At 42.1% G+C, this 17,873-nt stretch overlaps 1 protein-coding gene across 1 annotated transcript in view; it reads right to left on the bottom strand.

The window, feature by feature from the left end:
- Positions 1-17,873, bottom strand: part of CERKL (CERK like autophagy regulator) — a 98,593-nt gene that overhangs the window by 27,200 nt on the left and 53,520 nt on the right. Inside the window, exon 3 of the mRNA XM_069984859.1 lies at positions 8,588-8,723. Coding sequence (XP_069840960.1) covers positions 8,588-8,723 — 136 coding nt within the window. The remainder of the gene's footprint in view (positions 1-8,587; positions 8,724-17,873) is intronic.

Here is a 17,873-nt window from a genome sequence, read left to right on the forward strand (position 1 = left end):
GATTTAGATGATCGGCAGATTGCAGCGGCTTTTATACATTCTCATGAACATTGGTTTGGCTGATGATCACTCCATGTAAAAAGGTCTCTGGTCACACAACGTTACAATTCGTGTTGCATGGTCAAACTGTTTAGGTTCAGCTACGTTTTCCAAACCCTAACGCATGACAATTGATTTCCTGCAGCTGCAGAAGTTGGATGCAACCTAGGGCTGTCAGGAGAACATGGATACAGAATATGGGGCCCAGGCCTGCATCCAACTTCTGCAGGTGCAGTAAATCAAATGTCAAGTGTTTGGTTTTTAAGAATGTTGCTGAACCCGAACAGTTTGATATGTCCACTCAACACTAGTTACAATGTGCTGAGTGCTGATAACTACCCCCATGGGATATAGATGGCAAAAGGGACATCAGCTCCATTCTACTTATTTATTCCAGTCACATCCACAGCGGTATGATATATAATAAATGATTTTAGATGAACACTGAAAGTATACTGGGTGCAGATCAAACTAATTTACAGAATAACATAACTAGGAGCTGTATGTGCAGGGTAAAATCATCTTCTTTCTATGGTTTGAATACCAACTGGTAGATCCAAACAGGTTCGAGAATCAATGGCGACATCAAAAAGGAAGCTGGGGGGAAGGAGGGTGTTAATCACTGGATTCCGAATATGCGGCTCTATCACTCACTGCAACAAAAGTGTAAACCTCACTAATGTTACCACTGCAGACAGTAATCGACTAAAAAATTCATACGTCAAGATGGTGTCCACTTCTACAAAACAGAAGAAAGGGATACACCCCATTTTGTAATGGGTGCTCACCTGCTGACATACCAAAATACAGAGGCAAAAGTGTATCATAAAAGGCACTCCAAATCATGTAACAAAAATTATCTTTATTACATAATACATATACAAATTATACATGACCCGAAACCCAATACATAAAAAAAAAAGTCCAAGATGAGGAACCAAACCGATATATAGGGGGAGATTTATCAAAGGGTGTAAAATTTAGACTGGTGCAAACTACCCACTGCAACCAATCACAGCTCAGCTTTAGGCAGTGCTGAAAGGAAAGCTGAGCTGTGATTGGTTGCTGTGGGCAGTTTGCACCAGTCTAAATTTTACACCCTTTGATAAATCTCCCCCATAGGGTTGCCGGCTCACCTATCAAATTATTGTTTACATCTGCATCTGCCTCATTTTTCTTTTCCATCATAAGGCTATGTTCACACAACATAAAAGACCGCCAATCTGTTATCCACGGAACGGCCAGTCTCTGAAAAGATAATCCCAGCCGGTACTGCAGTACCGGCCGGATGATCTTTAGGGCCGCAGAGTTCTGATGCGGGTGCATTCGTGCGCACCTGCATCAGAACTCTCCACAGAACACTATGGAGCATGCGGCCGGAGCCGCTCGCTTCATAGTGTGCACTGACATGGTTTTCTACGCCCGCTATTCGCCAATAATCGTCCTGTGGAATTGACAGCAACAATCAGCCGACATCGTTCATGTCGGCTGATCATTGCGTCGTTTGTCTTTCAAACATGTTGAAAGACAAACGACTGATACAGCATTGATATGCTGCCGTCGCTCCGTGGAATAGGAGCGTCGGCAGCAAATGCTGCTGTATTCTATGGGCTGCCCGCGGCCCCTCACGAACTCACCCGCTCGCTGCTGCCACGTGGAATAGCGGCAGCAGCAAGTGGGGAACGAGGAGCAAACGAGCACTAATAGCTCCTGTCAGTCGGCCAATGGAATAGGGCCTTTAAAGTGGTAAAACGAAAATGAAGAGTTTCAAAGAAATCACCCAATGGCATCTGAACATGCCCATTTATTATGGTGTTTAGGAAAAACTGCACCTCAGCTTCCACATTATTCCCATTAAATATTAAGGAATCTGCTATGGAGGCTCCAACATGGGTGTGAATGTAGCCTGAGGCAACTGTCTGTTAAAGTGGCTTTCAGGGCAAAACAAATTGATGTCCAACCATCGAGTAGCAATGGTGACTTATAACCACAGCCCACAAGCTGTGCTGCAGTAACCAGGCCCGACCACTAAGCAATAAATGGCGCCAACTACTTCCAGCCCAGTTCACCGAGTAGTGCGTGCTGAACAGCTAATCGGCAGGGGTGTTCCAGGTTTTCGCACGGCGTTGATCATAGATTTATGGCCTAACTTCTCATTTTTGCCCAGTAAACCCCTTTAATGGTATTAGTATTACTGTATAACTGCACTGTTTGGGCACTATATGGTAGACCATAAAGAAGACTTGAATAAAAGAACCTGCACAGAGTTATGTAAGGAAATAGGAAACCAAAACCAGAAATCTAAAGAGTCAGCAGCCCTGGAAATACTGTAATTATACATAATATATACATAATTATACATAATAAATGATATATTGATAATCAGTAAAACATTCCGAACTTGAACATACCACAATTCATCGATAACCAATTTATAACGTGGTCTATAATCTCTGGTAAAGGAAAGCTACAATCACAGAAACTGCTCAAAAAAGCCAAATACCAGTAGCAATGCAACAAAGGGTGGCACAGCAACATACCAGAATACGTACCCTCTAGAGGAAATGAATCTGTCACTCTACATTGTCATCTTGGCCTATCGTGATGCCCTGCACAGCATATAAAATGCCAGAGCAAAACGGAAAAGCCAAGCTGCAGATGGCAGAGAGCAGTGCAACCACGTTTAGCATTTTCTAGGGCGGCAATGCCAGAAGAGACTCCACAGCTGTAACCAACCATCAAAGATTCCTCTTGACTGACATGACACTTACAGATGGATGTTTTGTGTAAGAATGTGCATCGTTATATGCAAGATTACATAAATCTTTCATGCTTGTCTGTTCATGGTTGAGGTCTGGTATAAGAATGAGTTACGGGGCTTTTTGGTATTCTAAACAGGGTAATATGGTAATTTGATAATGAAGAAAATACATATAATAAAACTGGGACACATGGTTAGTGATGAGTAGACATATAGCAGTGGTGTCCTCAAAAAAGTTTTTACAAAAAAATCATTAATATTACCTTGTTTTTGTGTTTTGTTTTTTTGCTTCTTTTTCTATTTTTGTGACTCTAGAAATATTTTCTAGAATGATAGTGTCAGGAAGAGTGTGTGCTGCCTGTAAAAGAATGTGTGCATAGTCAACAGGCAGGAAATTGGTCAAAATAGCTAGCACAGGTTCAGCGAGTCCTGAAGAGCGGACCAAGAGAAGATCAGGCTCCAAGGCTGGGGTCAAATCCAGTAAGAGGAAAAACATACAAAGAATACCTTAGAAAAATAGCTAGAAGCCTACTGCTCAGGAGTGTGGTCGGAGTAGCTGAATAATATAGTAGGTGTCCGCTGGTGATTGGCTGGGGATGGATTAGGGCACTCCCTACGTGTGTAGCCAATGGGGAGGGGACTAGACTCAAGCACATGGAATTGAAGTAAGCCAGAGGCTGTGCCTGCTGTGATGAGCTATACATCAGAAATAGTGGGCTGCCAGCATTAGAGACAGAGAGCAAGTTAAAGGGCAACTCCAGCGAAAGACTTGAGGTTTTTTTAATAGAAGCAAATTACAAATCTCTGGCACTTTCTGATATTAGTTAATTTGAAAGAAAAAAAAAATCACTGAACTGGAGTTGCCCTTTAAGCTATACTGCCTGCCAAAAAGCAACACTACGTCTTATTCATAAAAAAAAATTCTACAAATACAACATGGAATAACACATGTCTAAAGCATCTATCATATTCCAGATTTAAATTATCTAGTGTGTTTTCTTAAACAAAAGCAGTGATCCCAACAAAGAGAAACCTCTGAACAAATAACAAAATGTAGCCTTGTTACCCACCATAACTGGGTTGATGTTTCATAAGAAAAAAATGTTGAACTGTATAGGAGTATCTGCATCTTATAATGGCACATTGTTATGATACAGTACAGTTTTTTTTTTGTCAACGGGGGGGGGGGGGGGGGGGGGGCGCTGACTTCTAGTATCAGTGCAATTCTCTACACAGCAGGAAAACTTGAAGTTCTAACTGCTGGGATCCCCAAGGATCAGAAAGGGATTACTTCTAATAGTCGGAAAACCATTTAACTATGGGCAGTAGGCCACCATATCGGGACAATTATGTTTGATTCATAATTTACTGGAGACTTATGAGGGGTTATCTTCCTACCTAAAAGGAATAAAAAAAAAGGTAATATCTTATTAAACCCCCATTGCTCCTGTTTGGAAACCCCCCCAGGTCACCTACTGATTGCTGTTTTTGTTTTTTGTTTTTGTCCCTCTCGACACAGACATGTCAGAAGGGGGTCAGGCAGGGCCGTATTTACCATTAGGCACCCGTAGTCCGGTGCCTAGGGCAGCACCTTGCAGGGGGGCAGCACCAGGGAGCAGGGGGACAGGAAAAACTATATTTTTTGTTTTTATTTTTTTAGTTTTCCTCCTTCCGTTCAGACTTGCCAGTAAATCTGGTGTCTTTTCCAGGGGGGTGGGGGGTATGCTGGAATTGGTCAGGTCTGGTATCGCCAATAGGTGCGTGAAGATGGGGCGTCTTCAAGTTTAGTGCCTAGGGCAGCAGCAGCTGTTAATACAGCCCTGGGGTCAGGAAGTGTTGGAACGGGAGATTTGGGGGGCAGGCAAGGTATTATTTCTTTTATTCCATATTAAGTGGTTTGAATAATACTGCTTTTATTATATGCTCATCTGAGATTGTTATCCCCTATCCATAGGAAAGGTGCTTGGAGGTCCGCCTGCCGTAACCCTCACCAATCCTGAGAAAGGGAATACAATTGCCCCACAATGAATGAGGTGGCTGTGAAGCCAACACTCCATGTATTCTTTATAGGGCCATCAAGCGCCAAAAAAATTTGGCATTCCCATACAAAAAGAATAGACTACCGGCTGTGGTGGCTGCACAGGCGTGCCGAGTGCTCCATTCATTCGGGGCAACTGCGTCCCCGTTCTCGGAATTGGTGAGGGTCACAACATTTGGCTGTCCAGTGATGAGCTTGTGGATATGGGATAACAAGCTCAGATGAGAATACCCTGCTAAATAAAAATACAAAAATTTTAAAAAATAAAAATATATAATCACACAAATGAGCATTCTTGTATTTAAGAAAAAACACAAAAAAAGCAAATATTTTAAAAAATAAAATAAAAAAATATTTTCTTGAAATGCGTTACTGCTTCCATTTTCCACTTATCACTACCTAAGTGCTCCAGCACAATGGGTGCTATTACCAGCCAGCATCTGTAGCTGAAGGGGCTTGTATGCAGCAGATATGCTACATACTATATGTCCTACATGCAAAAAATTACCACAATATCTTGTGAGTCAAAGGATCTGCAAGTTTTCTAGTGGGCATCTGCTTGCTATGGCCACCAGGTGTCACAGTCAGCAAATGAAACCTGTAGTATACAGAGCAGGATAGATTTCGGAAGCTGCATCACAATTAACAAATAATACAACTCCATGCAGATAATAATAATGATGGTCGTTATATGTACAATCACGACCATCATAATCAAATTATGTCCGTTACTTGGACAATGATGGCCATTCTACAAGACGGCTGTCAAATGGCCAGAAAAGAAAAGTGTGAGAACACAGCCATGGAGTGCTCCTTCAGAAAGCTATTGAATCCCATGATAGACCCCCAGAAGAAGAATAATTTATGTGATCCCGGCTCAGACTGACCCTCTCGGAAGTCGGTTAATCCCAAAGTAGGCTCCTGAACAATGATAAGGTCATTTCCAAAACAGGGGCACTTTTTGGGGTTTTCCATTTGAAAATCCAGACAAATGGTGCTCCTTCACAGAGACTAGCTGAGTGCCCAGACAGTAGAATGTGGCCACATACAGGGTACTGCCATGCTAGTCAGAATTTGAGTAACAAAATGTGAAGTGTTTTTTACAGTAAAACTACATATATTAGAAAATAAAGTAATGTTTCATTTTCGTGCCTAATGCTAAAGAAATCTATGAAACACCTGCAGAGTCAAAGTGCTCCTAGATGAATTCCTTGAAGGGTTTAGTTTCCAAAATGGTGTCTTGTGGGGTCTTAAGTATTGGCTCCTCAAAGCCCCAGTAAACCTAAAAAGGTGGCTGAAAAAATAGGATAAAAAGGAGGTCCCAAAATATAGAAAGGTAATTCTCAGAAAACCATGAAATAAAATTAAATACCTGCAAAATAAATAAATAAATAAATTCAGCAATTTCACTGACAATTCTCTGCAAAGGTGGGACACTGCTCCTTCAAAATTGTGACTTTTTATGCTAGAAAACTTTCATACAAGCCATGATAAATCTCCCCCATAAAGGTCCGTCTCATTCAGGTATTTGGATAGGTTTTCACACATTTTTTCTGTGACACATTTTTCTTTTTATTTATTTTTTTGTGATAATGAGGCAAAATACGAAAAATTAAACAGGGACAAGTGTCTAGATATTTATTATGAATAAATGCTAAAATAAATTGCATCCACTTTGCATTAGGGTCATTTTATATAGATAATATACATATAGGGAGCAAGGCCAGAAGCGTTTTGGGGACTTTTATTTTTTTTATTTTGGTACATTTATTTTTTGATCTTTGGGGGCCATTTTCACACTGAAAAATTCCTTTCCTATTCCAGTGATTGCAAGCCGAATAAATCCCGAATCAACCTAGTTTCTAGTGTTTCTGATATTATAGCTATTGCCTTAGTATACGGCTTTCAGTCAAACCACTGTTTTTCCCTTTGCTAATGAATCCCCCATTCCCTGAATAATTGTAATTTCCAACACACTTGTCTACCTATAGGCTATGTTCACACTGCGTATGAGTCCGGCCGTAGTTCGTACGCCTCCGTACATGTGCGGCTGGAACTACGGGCATGGGAATAAGCGACATGCGGCCGGATGCATAAGAACCGCGAACATACGCCCGTAGTAGAGTTATGCTTCCCTAGCTTTTTTGTAGCGATCTGAAACAGGTCATTTACTTGGAAATCTTCGCCCAGCCCAATAAAACTCACCGAACCTTTTTGATCGAAAAATCAAGTTCAATTTGGCTGAAAAAAGTACTTCGTACGGGACCGCATTGAAATCCACGGCCGTGAGTTTCAACATTTCCGTCCTCAAACAATGGTCTTGTTCATTTTTCTCGGCGCCGTATACGATCCGGCTGTAAGCTCATACGTAGTGTGCACTGTGCAGGCGTATATCGTATACTTTCAAGCGAACACATCAACCTCAAAACTACGTGCGTATATTCGTGGTTCGCACTACGGACGGAAACATACGCAGTGTGAACATAGCCCCCATGTGTATACAGTATATGCTGAGTATAGGCAGACAGCTGTCAATCAGCAGGCGGTGGAGGGAGTGGATGATCTGATTGGTCAGTGACTCTGCAGCTGCTCAGCTACACTGTGTGTTCTGAAACTCTCTTTCATGGTCAACTTTTACTTTTCAGGACTTTTTTGCTACAGTAGCTCTTCTGTGTGATTGCACCAGGCTAGTTTTTATGTCCTCAGTGAACAGACATATAGGGGGAGATTTATCAAACAACCAATCAGATTCCACCTTTCATTCCTCACAGACTCTTTAGAAAATGAAAGGTGGAATCTGATTGGTTACTAAGGGCACTCAAGCCAGTTTCACTTTAAACCATGCTTGATAAATCTCCCCATTCATAACCTTATAACACATACTGTCCACCTACTTTTGGACCGTATATATATGTAGTATATGGCCAGGTTCAGACGGTGTAAAAACAGCGGCCGTTCTGTGACACAAATGGCCGCTGTCTGTGATGTTCACCTGGTCGGTACTGCAGCACAGGCCGGTGAACAATTTTATATTAATTGGAACGTGAGTACTTTTGACTGTGCCCGCCTTCCAATTAACCATAGAACACAATGTAAAGTACGTCCAGGAGCCGTACTTAACATTGTCAGTACAGGCTATTTTGTGCGGCCGCACAAAATAGACATATGAGTTTTCAATGCGGCCCCACAAAACAGCAGACGCAGTGTATACAGTGTGTATACACTGTGGCCGTTATTCTATTGAAAGTAATGTTATTTCACAATTTAATAAATAGCAGCCGATGTTGCAATCTGCCGTTAATTATTGAAAAAATACAGTGTGTGAACATGGCCTATACATATACTGTATACACATATAAATATCGTCTCATCTCCTGCCTTCTCTATTCACAGCCATCTTTCCATCTAACTTACTGCAATCTATTGCAAAACTGTCCAGCTATTCAAATTAACAAAAAAAAAAAAATGTGTACATACACACACCTTTTTATTATTCTTATTACCGATTTTAATTTGAAGAACCAGCAGCCAGTTTCATAATAGATTGCTGTTAGTTTGAGATAGAAAGATGGCTGTGAATAGAGAAGGCAGGAGATGAGACGATATAGTAATATCGGGTATGTAACCTGATTTACTGTATTTTAAGCTGCTGCTGAAAGCCAGTGGGGATTAGCGGAAAGTTCAGCTTGTCTTGGTTGCTTAGCAATATTTTCTGTCTCTATTCAGCTGATTTATTTATTGAAACAAACTTACCTGTAACATGGGTGTGAATATCAGCAAGCTTGAAAAGAGGTGCAACGTGCCGGTAATACACATTGGGCGCCTCTCCTTTATGGCTGTGAGGGTTAATAATTACTTTAAGAGACTTCGGTCGATTGGGAAAACCTATGAGGAGAAACATGAAACATTAAGCATATTACAGGAAAATATAATGTAAGATATATGACAATTTAAAGGGTTTTTACATTTATAAACTCAGAAACAGCGCCACCATTGTCTGTGGGCCAAAAGTGGTACTGCAAGAATCTAGCACTGAACTGCAATAACAGATATCAGCTATAGACAAGAGGAGATCTGTTTCTGACGGGGGAAAAAACAAGCAAGATGACCATTCCCACCCCCAATACTGAAAACTCTTACTCTCTATATAAAGGTTTTATGTGATAAATATATAATACAACAAAGATTGGGCCTATAGCTGTAAATACTAATGGGCAGATTTAGAGGTTCTTCATTGTTTGTCATGTTTTATAATACAGTGGTACCTTGGTTTAAGAGTAACTTGGTTTAAGAGCGTTTTGGTTTAAGAGCTCACAGTTTTTCAAAATTGTGACTTGGTTTAAGAGCATTGCCTTGGTTTAAGAGCTCCCTGCACTGGGTGGGAGCGCGAGTGGTGGAGGGGCATGGTCTGCATAGCGGGGTCTACAGCCCTGTGCTCTGACCCAGGAAGTCTCCCTCACCTTCCAAATCATAGCAAATTCATCTCAGGCTGGGGCTTGCATCAGGGGACAGGACCGTGGAGGTAATCTCTCCATAGCTGTAACCCCTCTCTCCCCGGACAGAGATTGCTGCTATACTGTACCCACATATACCCTGCTCATTCCTTCCTGCAGTCTCTGTCAGCCCTTGTGTTTCCCATCCTCTCCATTACTGTACAGTAACTTATAATATCACATATTCTGCTGTTTCTGAATGTTTGGTTCATCTGTTTTACATGTTATTCAGAATAATAAATCATTATTTTTGGGGTGTGGAACCAATTGTCTGTGTATTTATGGCTTCTTATGGGAAAATTTGCTTTGGTTTAAGAGTGGATTTGGATTACAAGCACAGTCCCGGAACAAATTATGCTCGCAATCCAAGGCACCACTGTATATGATTCAACAAGGCAGGGAAACCAGTGAGCCAGGGATTGAAGCGCTAAACTGTGTGCTTCTCCCTGCTCTTTCTAGCAATTGGTGGTGTCTGAATAAAGATGAGGGAACATTCGGGTTAGCACCAACTCGAATGACTAGCTTTTGAATCCCGCTGCCTGGAGGAAGCTGTATCCAAGTTTTCAGGCAGTCATTGGGCTGCATCCACTTTCTCCAGGCAGCTGGATTTTTTTTAAGGCTATGTTCACACTACGTAAGTTCCGCAAAAATCCCGGCCGTTTTTACAACGGCCGTGATTCCTGTGGTGCTAACGTAGTGCTGCAGGCTGGGGGAATCCCGGACGGAGTGTATACACATAGTATACACTCTGGCCAGGATCGGCGCCAAAGAAAACTGACATGTCAGTTTTCTGCGGCCGCTATTCAGTGAATAGCAGCTGCAGAAAACCCTGTCGGTTCACACAATGGAGCGTGCGGCTCTGGCCACTCACTCCATTGTGTGCTGTGGGAAGTTCTGATGCGGGTGCGCACGGATGCGCCTGCATCAAAACTCAGCAGCGCTAAAGATCATCCGGCCGGTACTGCAGTACAGGCCAGGATGATCTTTTCTGAGACCGGCCGTTCCGTGACCCGACCTAGTCACGGAACAGCCGGTCTCTTACAGCGCATGAACATGGCCTAATAATGTAAGGGCCCTATTCCACGGGACGATTATCGTTCGCATAATCGTTAACGATAAACGATCCAAACGACTGCTATTGCGAATGGCCTGAAATCGTTCACCCATTTACATGGAACGATAATCGTTACTTATAATTGTTCTTGCAGTCGTCTTGTCATCGCTATTGCGTTCGTCACTACTGCGAATGACCAAACGGCGTCGTATTCAATGCAAACGATTTGCGAACGTGCAATAAAAATAGGTCCAGGTCTTATTAAACGATCAACGATTTCTTGTTCGGTCGTTAATCGTTAAGTGCTATACAACCGAACGATTATCGCTTAGATTCGAATGATTTAACGATAATCTGAACGATAATCTTCCCGTGGAATAGGGCCCTAAGTCAATGAGCGATGGATTTTACTGTGTAGCATACAGCACATACATACATGTATACATTAATTGTGAACACAAACACAGCACGAACCCTGAGATTTTAACAAAAAAAAGGTGTTCTAATGTACAGTTTATAGTATTTTAGACCCAAAAGTGCACTGCACAGAACAGTGTTACCAATGGACCAGCGTTTGCTCCAATAAACTCAAGAGGCCAACTAAAAGTATGCTGCAGTATACACCTGCAAACCTTTTGGCCGATATTCCAACATATACCCCGAATGTCCGGCTTAAACATAATCTAAATGGGGCTTTATTTATACCCCATTCACACGCAGCAGAAAAAAAACCTGTGTAGATTCGAGAAACATGTTGTGCACATTTCGTTGTAGCTTTATTAAATTAAATAAATTGTATCTGGTTCTATTGAAGAGAAAAAACACTTTAGGGGAGATTTATCAGACATGGTGTAAAGTGAAACTGGCTGTTGCCCCTAGCAACCAATCAGATTCCACTTTTCATTCCTCACAGACTCTTTGGAAAATGAAAGGTGGAATCTGATTGGTTGCTAGGGGCAACTGAGCCAGTTTCACTTTACACCATGTTTGATAAATCTCCCCTTATCAGTGAACTCTGCCTTGAAGGGATATTTCCATCTGATAAAGTTATTCCCTTTCGACAGATATAACTAGCTGATCATATGGGGTGGGGGGCTCCAGTGATCTAGCTGACCCAACCACTGGGGCCGTCCTGTGATCTCAGGAACAGGGACCCCAATCTCCCATTAGAATGAAGTGACAAATCACGCATTCACACTGTCGCTCCATTCTTTCCTTACGGTTAGGTATAGCATTCCAGCAGTTCCCATAGACCAGGGGTAAGGAACCTTGGCTCTCCAGCTGTTGCAAAACTACAACTCCCATCATGCCTGGACAGCCAAAGCTAATGCTTTGGCTGTCCAGGCATGATGGGAGTTGTAGTTTTGCAACAGCTAGAGAGTCAAAGTTTCCTATCCCTGCCATAGACAGTAAATAGAGCAGAGGCAAGCATGCACGACCCACCAGTCCATTCTAACTGGAGACTGGGGTCCTCGTTCTCAGGATCGTAGGGGGTTCCAGCAGTTAGACTCCAGTAATCAGCTAGTTATCCCCTATCCTGGCTATGGAATAACAATACCTATACCTAATACTTATACCCAAAAAAACTAGTAATGGAAAAGTTATTAAAGCCGGTTGTATAGAAAGTTTAAGTCAAACCACTACCCCAACTTATACCAATCCTGATATCCACTAAAACAGGCAGAGTACAAATAGTAGAAGTGCTGTTGTAATCTATATAGCAATGTAATAAAATTAACATACTGTAGATGCAGAAGCCACAGCTAAAATGTGACACCCAAGTAGCCCAAGGCAAGTGAATGGCCGACCTGCTAATGAGACTATGAGGATACTCTGCAACTTCTCCAGGACGAGACACTTCTGCTGCACCTATTGCACCATGTCAGGGAAAAGTTGGGGTCAAAGTTCAAATCTGCAACAGAGGGACCGGGAAAGAAAATATCCTGAGGGATTTGATGGGAACCGCCTCTCAGCAGGGATTTGATGATAGTGCTGCTGCACAGTTGGTGTGGAGATTTGATACTACAATTTTCTGGATTTGTAGACGCTATATCACTTAGGCCACAGCAGGAGCAGGTGCACAGGAAATTCGCTACTACTAGCAAGCCTCGTAAACCAAAAGAAAAGAAAATGGCAACGTAATTAATTTTAACAACCCACTGTCATTTGCCCTATTAATTTTAATATATTTCGCTTTGCAAAACAACTTCAATAAAATTAGCATTAAACCCAAACAGTGGCTGTGATGTTAATTCAGGGCTCCGGAGAGGGCTGATAATTAATATCGGGCATTTTATATCGGAGAGAGCTGTAATTTAAGAGCCGGGGGGGGGGGGGGGGGGGGGGGGGGCAGAGATAGATTTTTTTTTCTTCTGAGATTTATTTTTTTTCTTCTTAATGATTATAATTATTAAGCGTGTATCCATACCGTAACAGAAAAAAAAATTTCAATAAAGCTGATACGGTAAGTATTTATTTGTCGTATAATTGCGGTGTTCTGTCTATAAATTTCATTAAACAAATATCACGCTGGTAATCATTCTAAACAGTAAATTATTACCTACAGTGTCTGAGTAATAGCGTAAATTGAAACTCCAGATGAGATCGTGTTCATTAGGCTAACGCAATGGAGGCGTATTATGTTTCTAGCGCCGGCTCTGGGAATGTTCTAATCCGATAGAAAAAAAGTCATCATTAAAGCATTTTCTATAGGCGCGCATAAATTAACCCCTCGTAGTCCCACTTTCTGCAGTATGCAATTATAAAAGAGTGAGGCCTAGTAAAAAAAAAAAGTCTGAATTTCATAGTAACACAGAAAAATGATAGCCATTCTGTGTCTTATCTGCGTCTCCAGGGATCAGATGTAAAGGAATTAGTGATATTAGCATAAACAGTCCATGGGATTGACAGTGGTGCTCGGCTCCATCGCCACCTGGACTCAGATTAAAAGCCAAGATACGGCCATTGATTTTTTTATGTTTCACACTTTACAATGTACATTCGGGTAAGTTATTTGCTTTGGAGGTGTTTATTCTTGTCGCTGGCAGTAATAAAGCGGCATCTTAATTGCAAATTTAGAGAACGCTGTGGTGTAGATGAATGGTAAGACTGGTAATGGCACAAAGAGTTAGGTGACAGAATGTTTTAGTCAATGAGGAATGATCGGGGGGATCAGGTTACATATCAGTACCTCAGGGATCTGTACATGGTCCCATTCTAGCTGTTCATTAGTCACATAAACACGATATAAAGTCTAAGGTGTATTTAGGCCTATAAGCCTTATTCTCCTGTGTACGGCTTTTTGTGGCTTCAATTTTTCCTTTAAAGAACTAAAGACACATTAGAAGAAGCTAAAAAAAAAATAAAAAAAAAAAAAATATATATATATATATATATCCCATCAAGTAATATATAAATGTTTCTAAGTAAAGTAAAGAGGCCACTGTTAAATCTTTCCCATTCAGACATGGAATTATTTTTCACCAGAGATGCAAACATTTAATTCTGTAATTGATATGAGAGGCTAACTTTAATATAAGTCAATTTAAGTTATGTTCCCATATGGTGGCTACCACTTGGGGATGAAGCCTCCCCCTTGAAGTTCCACCTGTCCCATAGACTCGATATTTGCCGTCGAAATCCGCCGTCTGCCCAAAGAATTGACAATTCTTTGAGCAGATGGCGGAATTTGATGGCAAATATCATTAAGTCTATGGGACGGACGGAACTTCAAGTGGAGGCCGCATGGCGGAATCCGCTAAAATTAAAAGCGGAACCCCCGCTGCGGACTCCCGTGTGCCTCAATGTAATATGTTGTGCGCCTCTGCTCTCTGCTTAAAGAATTGATTCCAAGTGGAGTCCACGGTGGAGGATCCACTCAGATTTTCCACCCGTTTTAATCAATGTAAATGGACCCTTAGGGTATGTGCACACTGAAGATTAGGTGAAAAATTGAAGATGAAAGTTTTCTGCTTGAAATTTCTCGCCTATTCAGCAGAATTCGAGTGGAATTCAAGCAGAAATAAAATTTGGATATTTGGCTATTGTGGCTCTAAAGCACCCAACCACAACACAACATGACGGCAAATATCATTAAGTCTATGGGACGGACGAAACTTCAAGTGGAGGCCACATGGCGGAATCCGCTAAAATTACAAGCGGAACCCCCACTGCGGACTCCTAAGTGCCTCAATGTAATATGTTGTGCGCCTCTGCTCTCCGTTTAAAGAACTGATTCTGAGTGGAGTCCACGGTGGAGGATCCACTCAGATTTTCCACCCATTTTAATCAATGTAAATGGGCCCGTACAGGCCCGTATCTGCCATGAGGCGAGGTGAAGTGTTCGCCTCAGGCGGCAGATAACACAGCCCTTGAGGGGGGCGGCATCAGCGTCCTGTGTCCTTATCATTACAACTAGTTAGGGCTCAGTGCCCAGCCATGTTTCCTGTCAGTTTCCTCATGAGAAGCGCTGAGGTGGCACTGGAAGCCTCGTATTCACAGGTATTCACATCACATAAGACATAGATATAGTGTCTCCTGCTGTTAACCCTTTCAATAATGCAGAGTTATTATACTCTGCATCACTTACACACTGTAGAAAAGAAAAAGTTACCAGCAGTGGGGACGCTGTATTATGTCTTCTCTGCACTGCCGACCTCCGAGCTGACCTCAGCATAGTGCAAGCAGGAGCAGGAGAAGAGGCATAAAAGTAATGTTCTGCTCTGCTGTTAACTCTTTCTGTATTGCAGAATGTAAGTGATGCACAGTAATACTCTACATTCTGCAGTACTGAAAGAGTTAACAGAGCAGTCCGTTTTATGGCTCTTCTCTGGCTCCTGATGTCAGAGGTCAGAGGTTATCTATAGTGCTGTCCCATACACACTGCGATGCTGCACTGTGCCTGTCCTGGATCTTCTCTCCCTGACTATTGCTCTGAGGTCCCTGCAGTTTAGACTGCTGTCAGGTCACAGGATAGGATACTCAGCTGAGGCATTAATCATGTTGAATGGGGGGACCTGGGAGCGCTGGAGTTCTTGTATGGGGAATGTGAGGGGCACTATGGGCATGGTAATATTACAGGGAATGTGAGGAGGGCAGGGGGCATGATAATCTTGTAGGGGGAATGTGGGGGAACAGGGATATAATGCTAAAATGCAATTTTTCAGCTCATTCAAGTACAGCTGCTAGTACTGCTTCATCTGTGTCTTGGTGTATTTTTTCTGCTTATTTAACATAAAAATAGAAAATCGAGATTTAAATCGAGAATTGTCTCAAAATAAAAAAAAAAATTAAAATTGAGATTTTATTTTTCGACCATATCGCCCGTGGCGGGGGGGGGGGGGGGGGGCGCTTTGTCAGTTCTCGCCTCAGGCAGCAAAGAAGCTAGAATCGGCCCTGGGCCCGTAGGGTGTGTGCACACTGAGGATTAGGTGAAGAATTGAAGAGGAAAGTTTTCTGCTTGAAATTTCTCGCCTATTCAGCAGAATTCAAGTAGAAATAAAAATTGGATATTTGGCTATTGTGGCCCTAAAGCACCCAACCACAACACTTACAAGAAAAAAAAAAAAGTTATATTCACCTGCCCTGATCCCCTGCAGCTGCCAAACAATCCCAGTCACCTTATTGTGAAGCCTCAACCCCATAGGAACTGCCCTATCAGACAATCACTTTCCACAAAGGTGACATGCCTTGGCCAGAGACTAGCTGTGTGAACAGTTCCCGTGGAGGCGAGGTGCCCCAGGAATCAATGGCACGACTGGGAGTATTAGAATGACAGCTGCAGAAGATCAGAACAGGTGAGTATGGCGTTCTTCTTTTATTTATCTCACCCTGTGTCAATGGTCCGTAGCTGGACACCCCTGAAAAGCAGGGGTGTCAAACTTGAGGTGGCTTGATCAGATTGGGAGATGTTCATGGCTTCGGAAAAACATAGAAAACCTTGGATGTGCTACCTGTATGTTTCCAGGCCAACCTTTAAACATAGTGCATCTTTTACTGAAATACTTGGTTCATACCACATTGACATAGTCAAAAAACAGAAGTAGAACCCACACAGAGTAAAGCTATAATGGAAAGAGTTGCTCCTCTTCTGTGTTTTAAGCGGCCTGTGCATGTTCAATAACTATAGGGTGAACAATCGTTCAACCAACATTTATCTTTCCTGTCCTCCCAGCACACATGAACATTTGGCACAGACGAACATTTCTGTGTTTTCTATGGAGAGGCTTAAAGTGTCACTGTTGTTTCTTTTTTTTTTTCTTTTTTTTTCAGAAATCAATAGTCCAGGAGATTTTAAGAAATTTTGTAATTGGGTTTATTAGGCAAATATGGCATTATCTGCATTCAAAAAGACTTTTCCCAGCCCCCCCCCCCCCCTCCTCTCTCTCATTCACTGCTTATTATCAGGAAATCTCGACTCTTTTACATCAGTTGGGCCCTGTCTGTTCTATGGAGAGGGGAGGGGGAGGAGGGAGGGAGATTAGTTGGCAGCAGAGAGCAGAGAACAAAGGATTACACAGCGGAAACTGCGTGAAAGCTGCTATTCAGAGGTCAGAGAGGTCAGAGGAGATAGCTCGGTGATGTAGCTGTAAATTAACTCTTTGTTGTCCTGTCTTGGTGCCTTATCTCCCTCCATCCCACCCCTCTCCATAGAAGAGCATGAAGACAGGGAGGGAGAGTTTCAAACTGCTTTTTCATGATAAAAATGCATTTTTCGGCTAATAAACCCAATTACAAAGTTTCTTAAAATTGTCTGTACTATTGATTTCTGCAAAAAAAATTTGAATGACAGTAAAACTTTAAGCCACTGCCAAACAAAGGAGTCGGACAATGAAAATCTATAAGCCAGATTTGACCAGCATTAGTATAAAGTAAAAACAAACCTCAACACTTTATCTTCCACCAATCCAGTACAAATGCATTCCAACTCCTCTGTGATTACAAGCTGTCAGCGATAAGGTGCCATAACAGCCTATGAACGCTACAGCCAATAAATGGCCTCAGTGGTCACGTGAGGTCACTAACTGGCTGCACTGGTCATGTGCCAATATGGTACATCATTGCTGACAGCTAGTAAACAAAGACCAATAGGGAACCAGCAGAGCAATAGCACTAAATTGGCAGGGGGCTGAATAGAGGAGTAACGTTTTTTTGTAATTTTATAACAATTATTGTTTTTTTTTTAAGAATTTGGCAACCCCTTTAATTCACAGAGCAAGGAAGGTGGCTTTCCACTACAGGGGTATTCTCTCCTCTCGGCCTCTCCTTAACATTAATAAAAGAATTTGTTTGATGGCCCCAAGTAGCGCCCTACTTGACATGTGTTGACTAGGCGTTTTCTATTAGACACTTCTAACCAGCTGCACTCTTACCAGCGACAGATTCCATATGCTAGAGGTGATATCCAAAAAACCTTCTGCCACTCAAAGCTACAGCTCCCCTTAGAAGATGTGTGATCAAAACACGTTACATGTCTGGCAAACAAGGTGC

This window comes from Dendropsophus ebraccatus, chromosome 9, assembly GCF_027789765.1.
Source record: "Dendropsophus ebraccatus isolate aDenEbr1 chromosome 9, aDenEbr1.pat, whole genome shotgun sequence".
Lineage (NCBI taxonomy): Eukaryota > Metazoa > Chordata > Amphibia > Anura > Hylidae > Dendropsophus > Dendropsophus ebraccatus.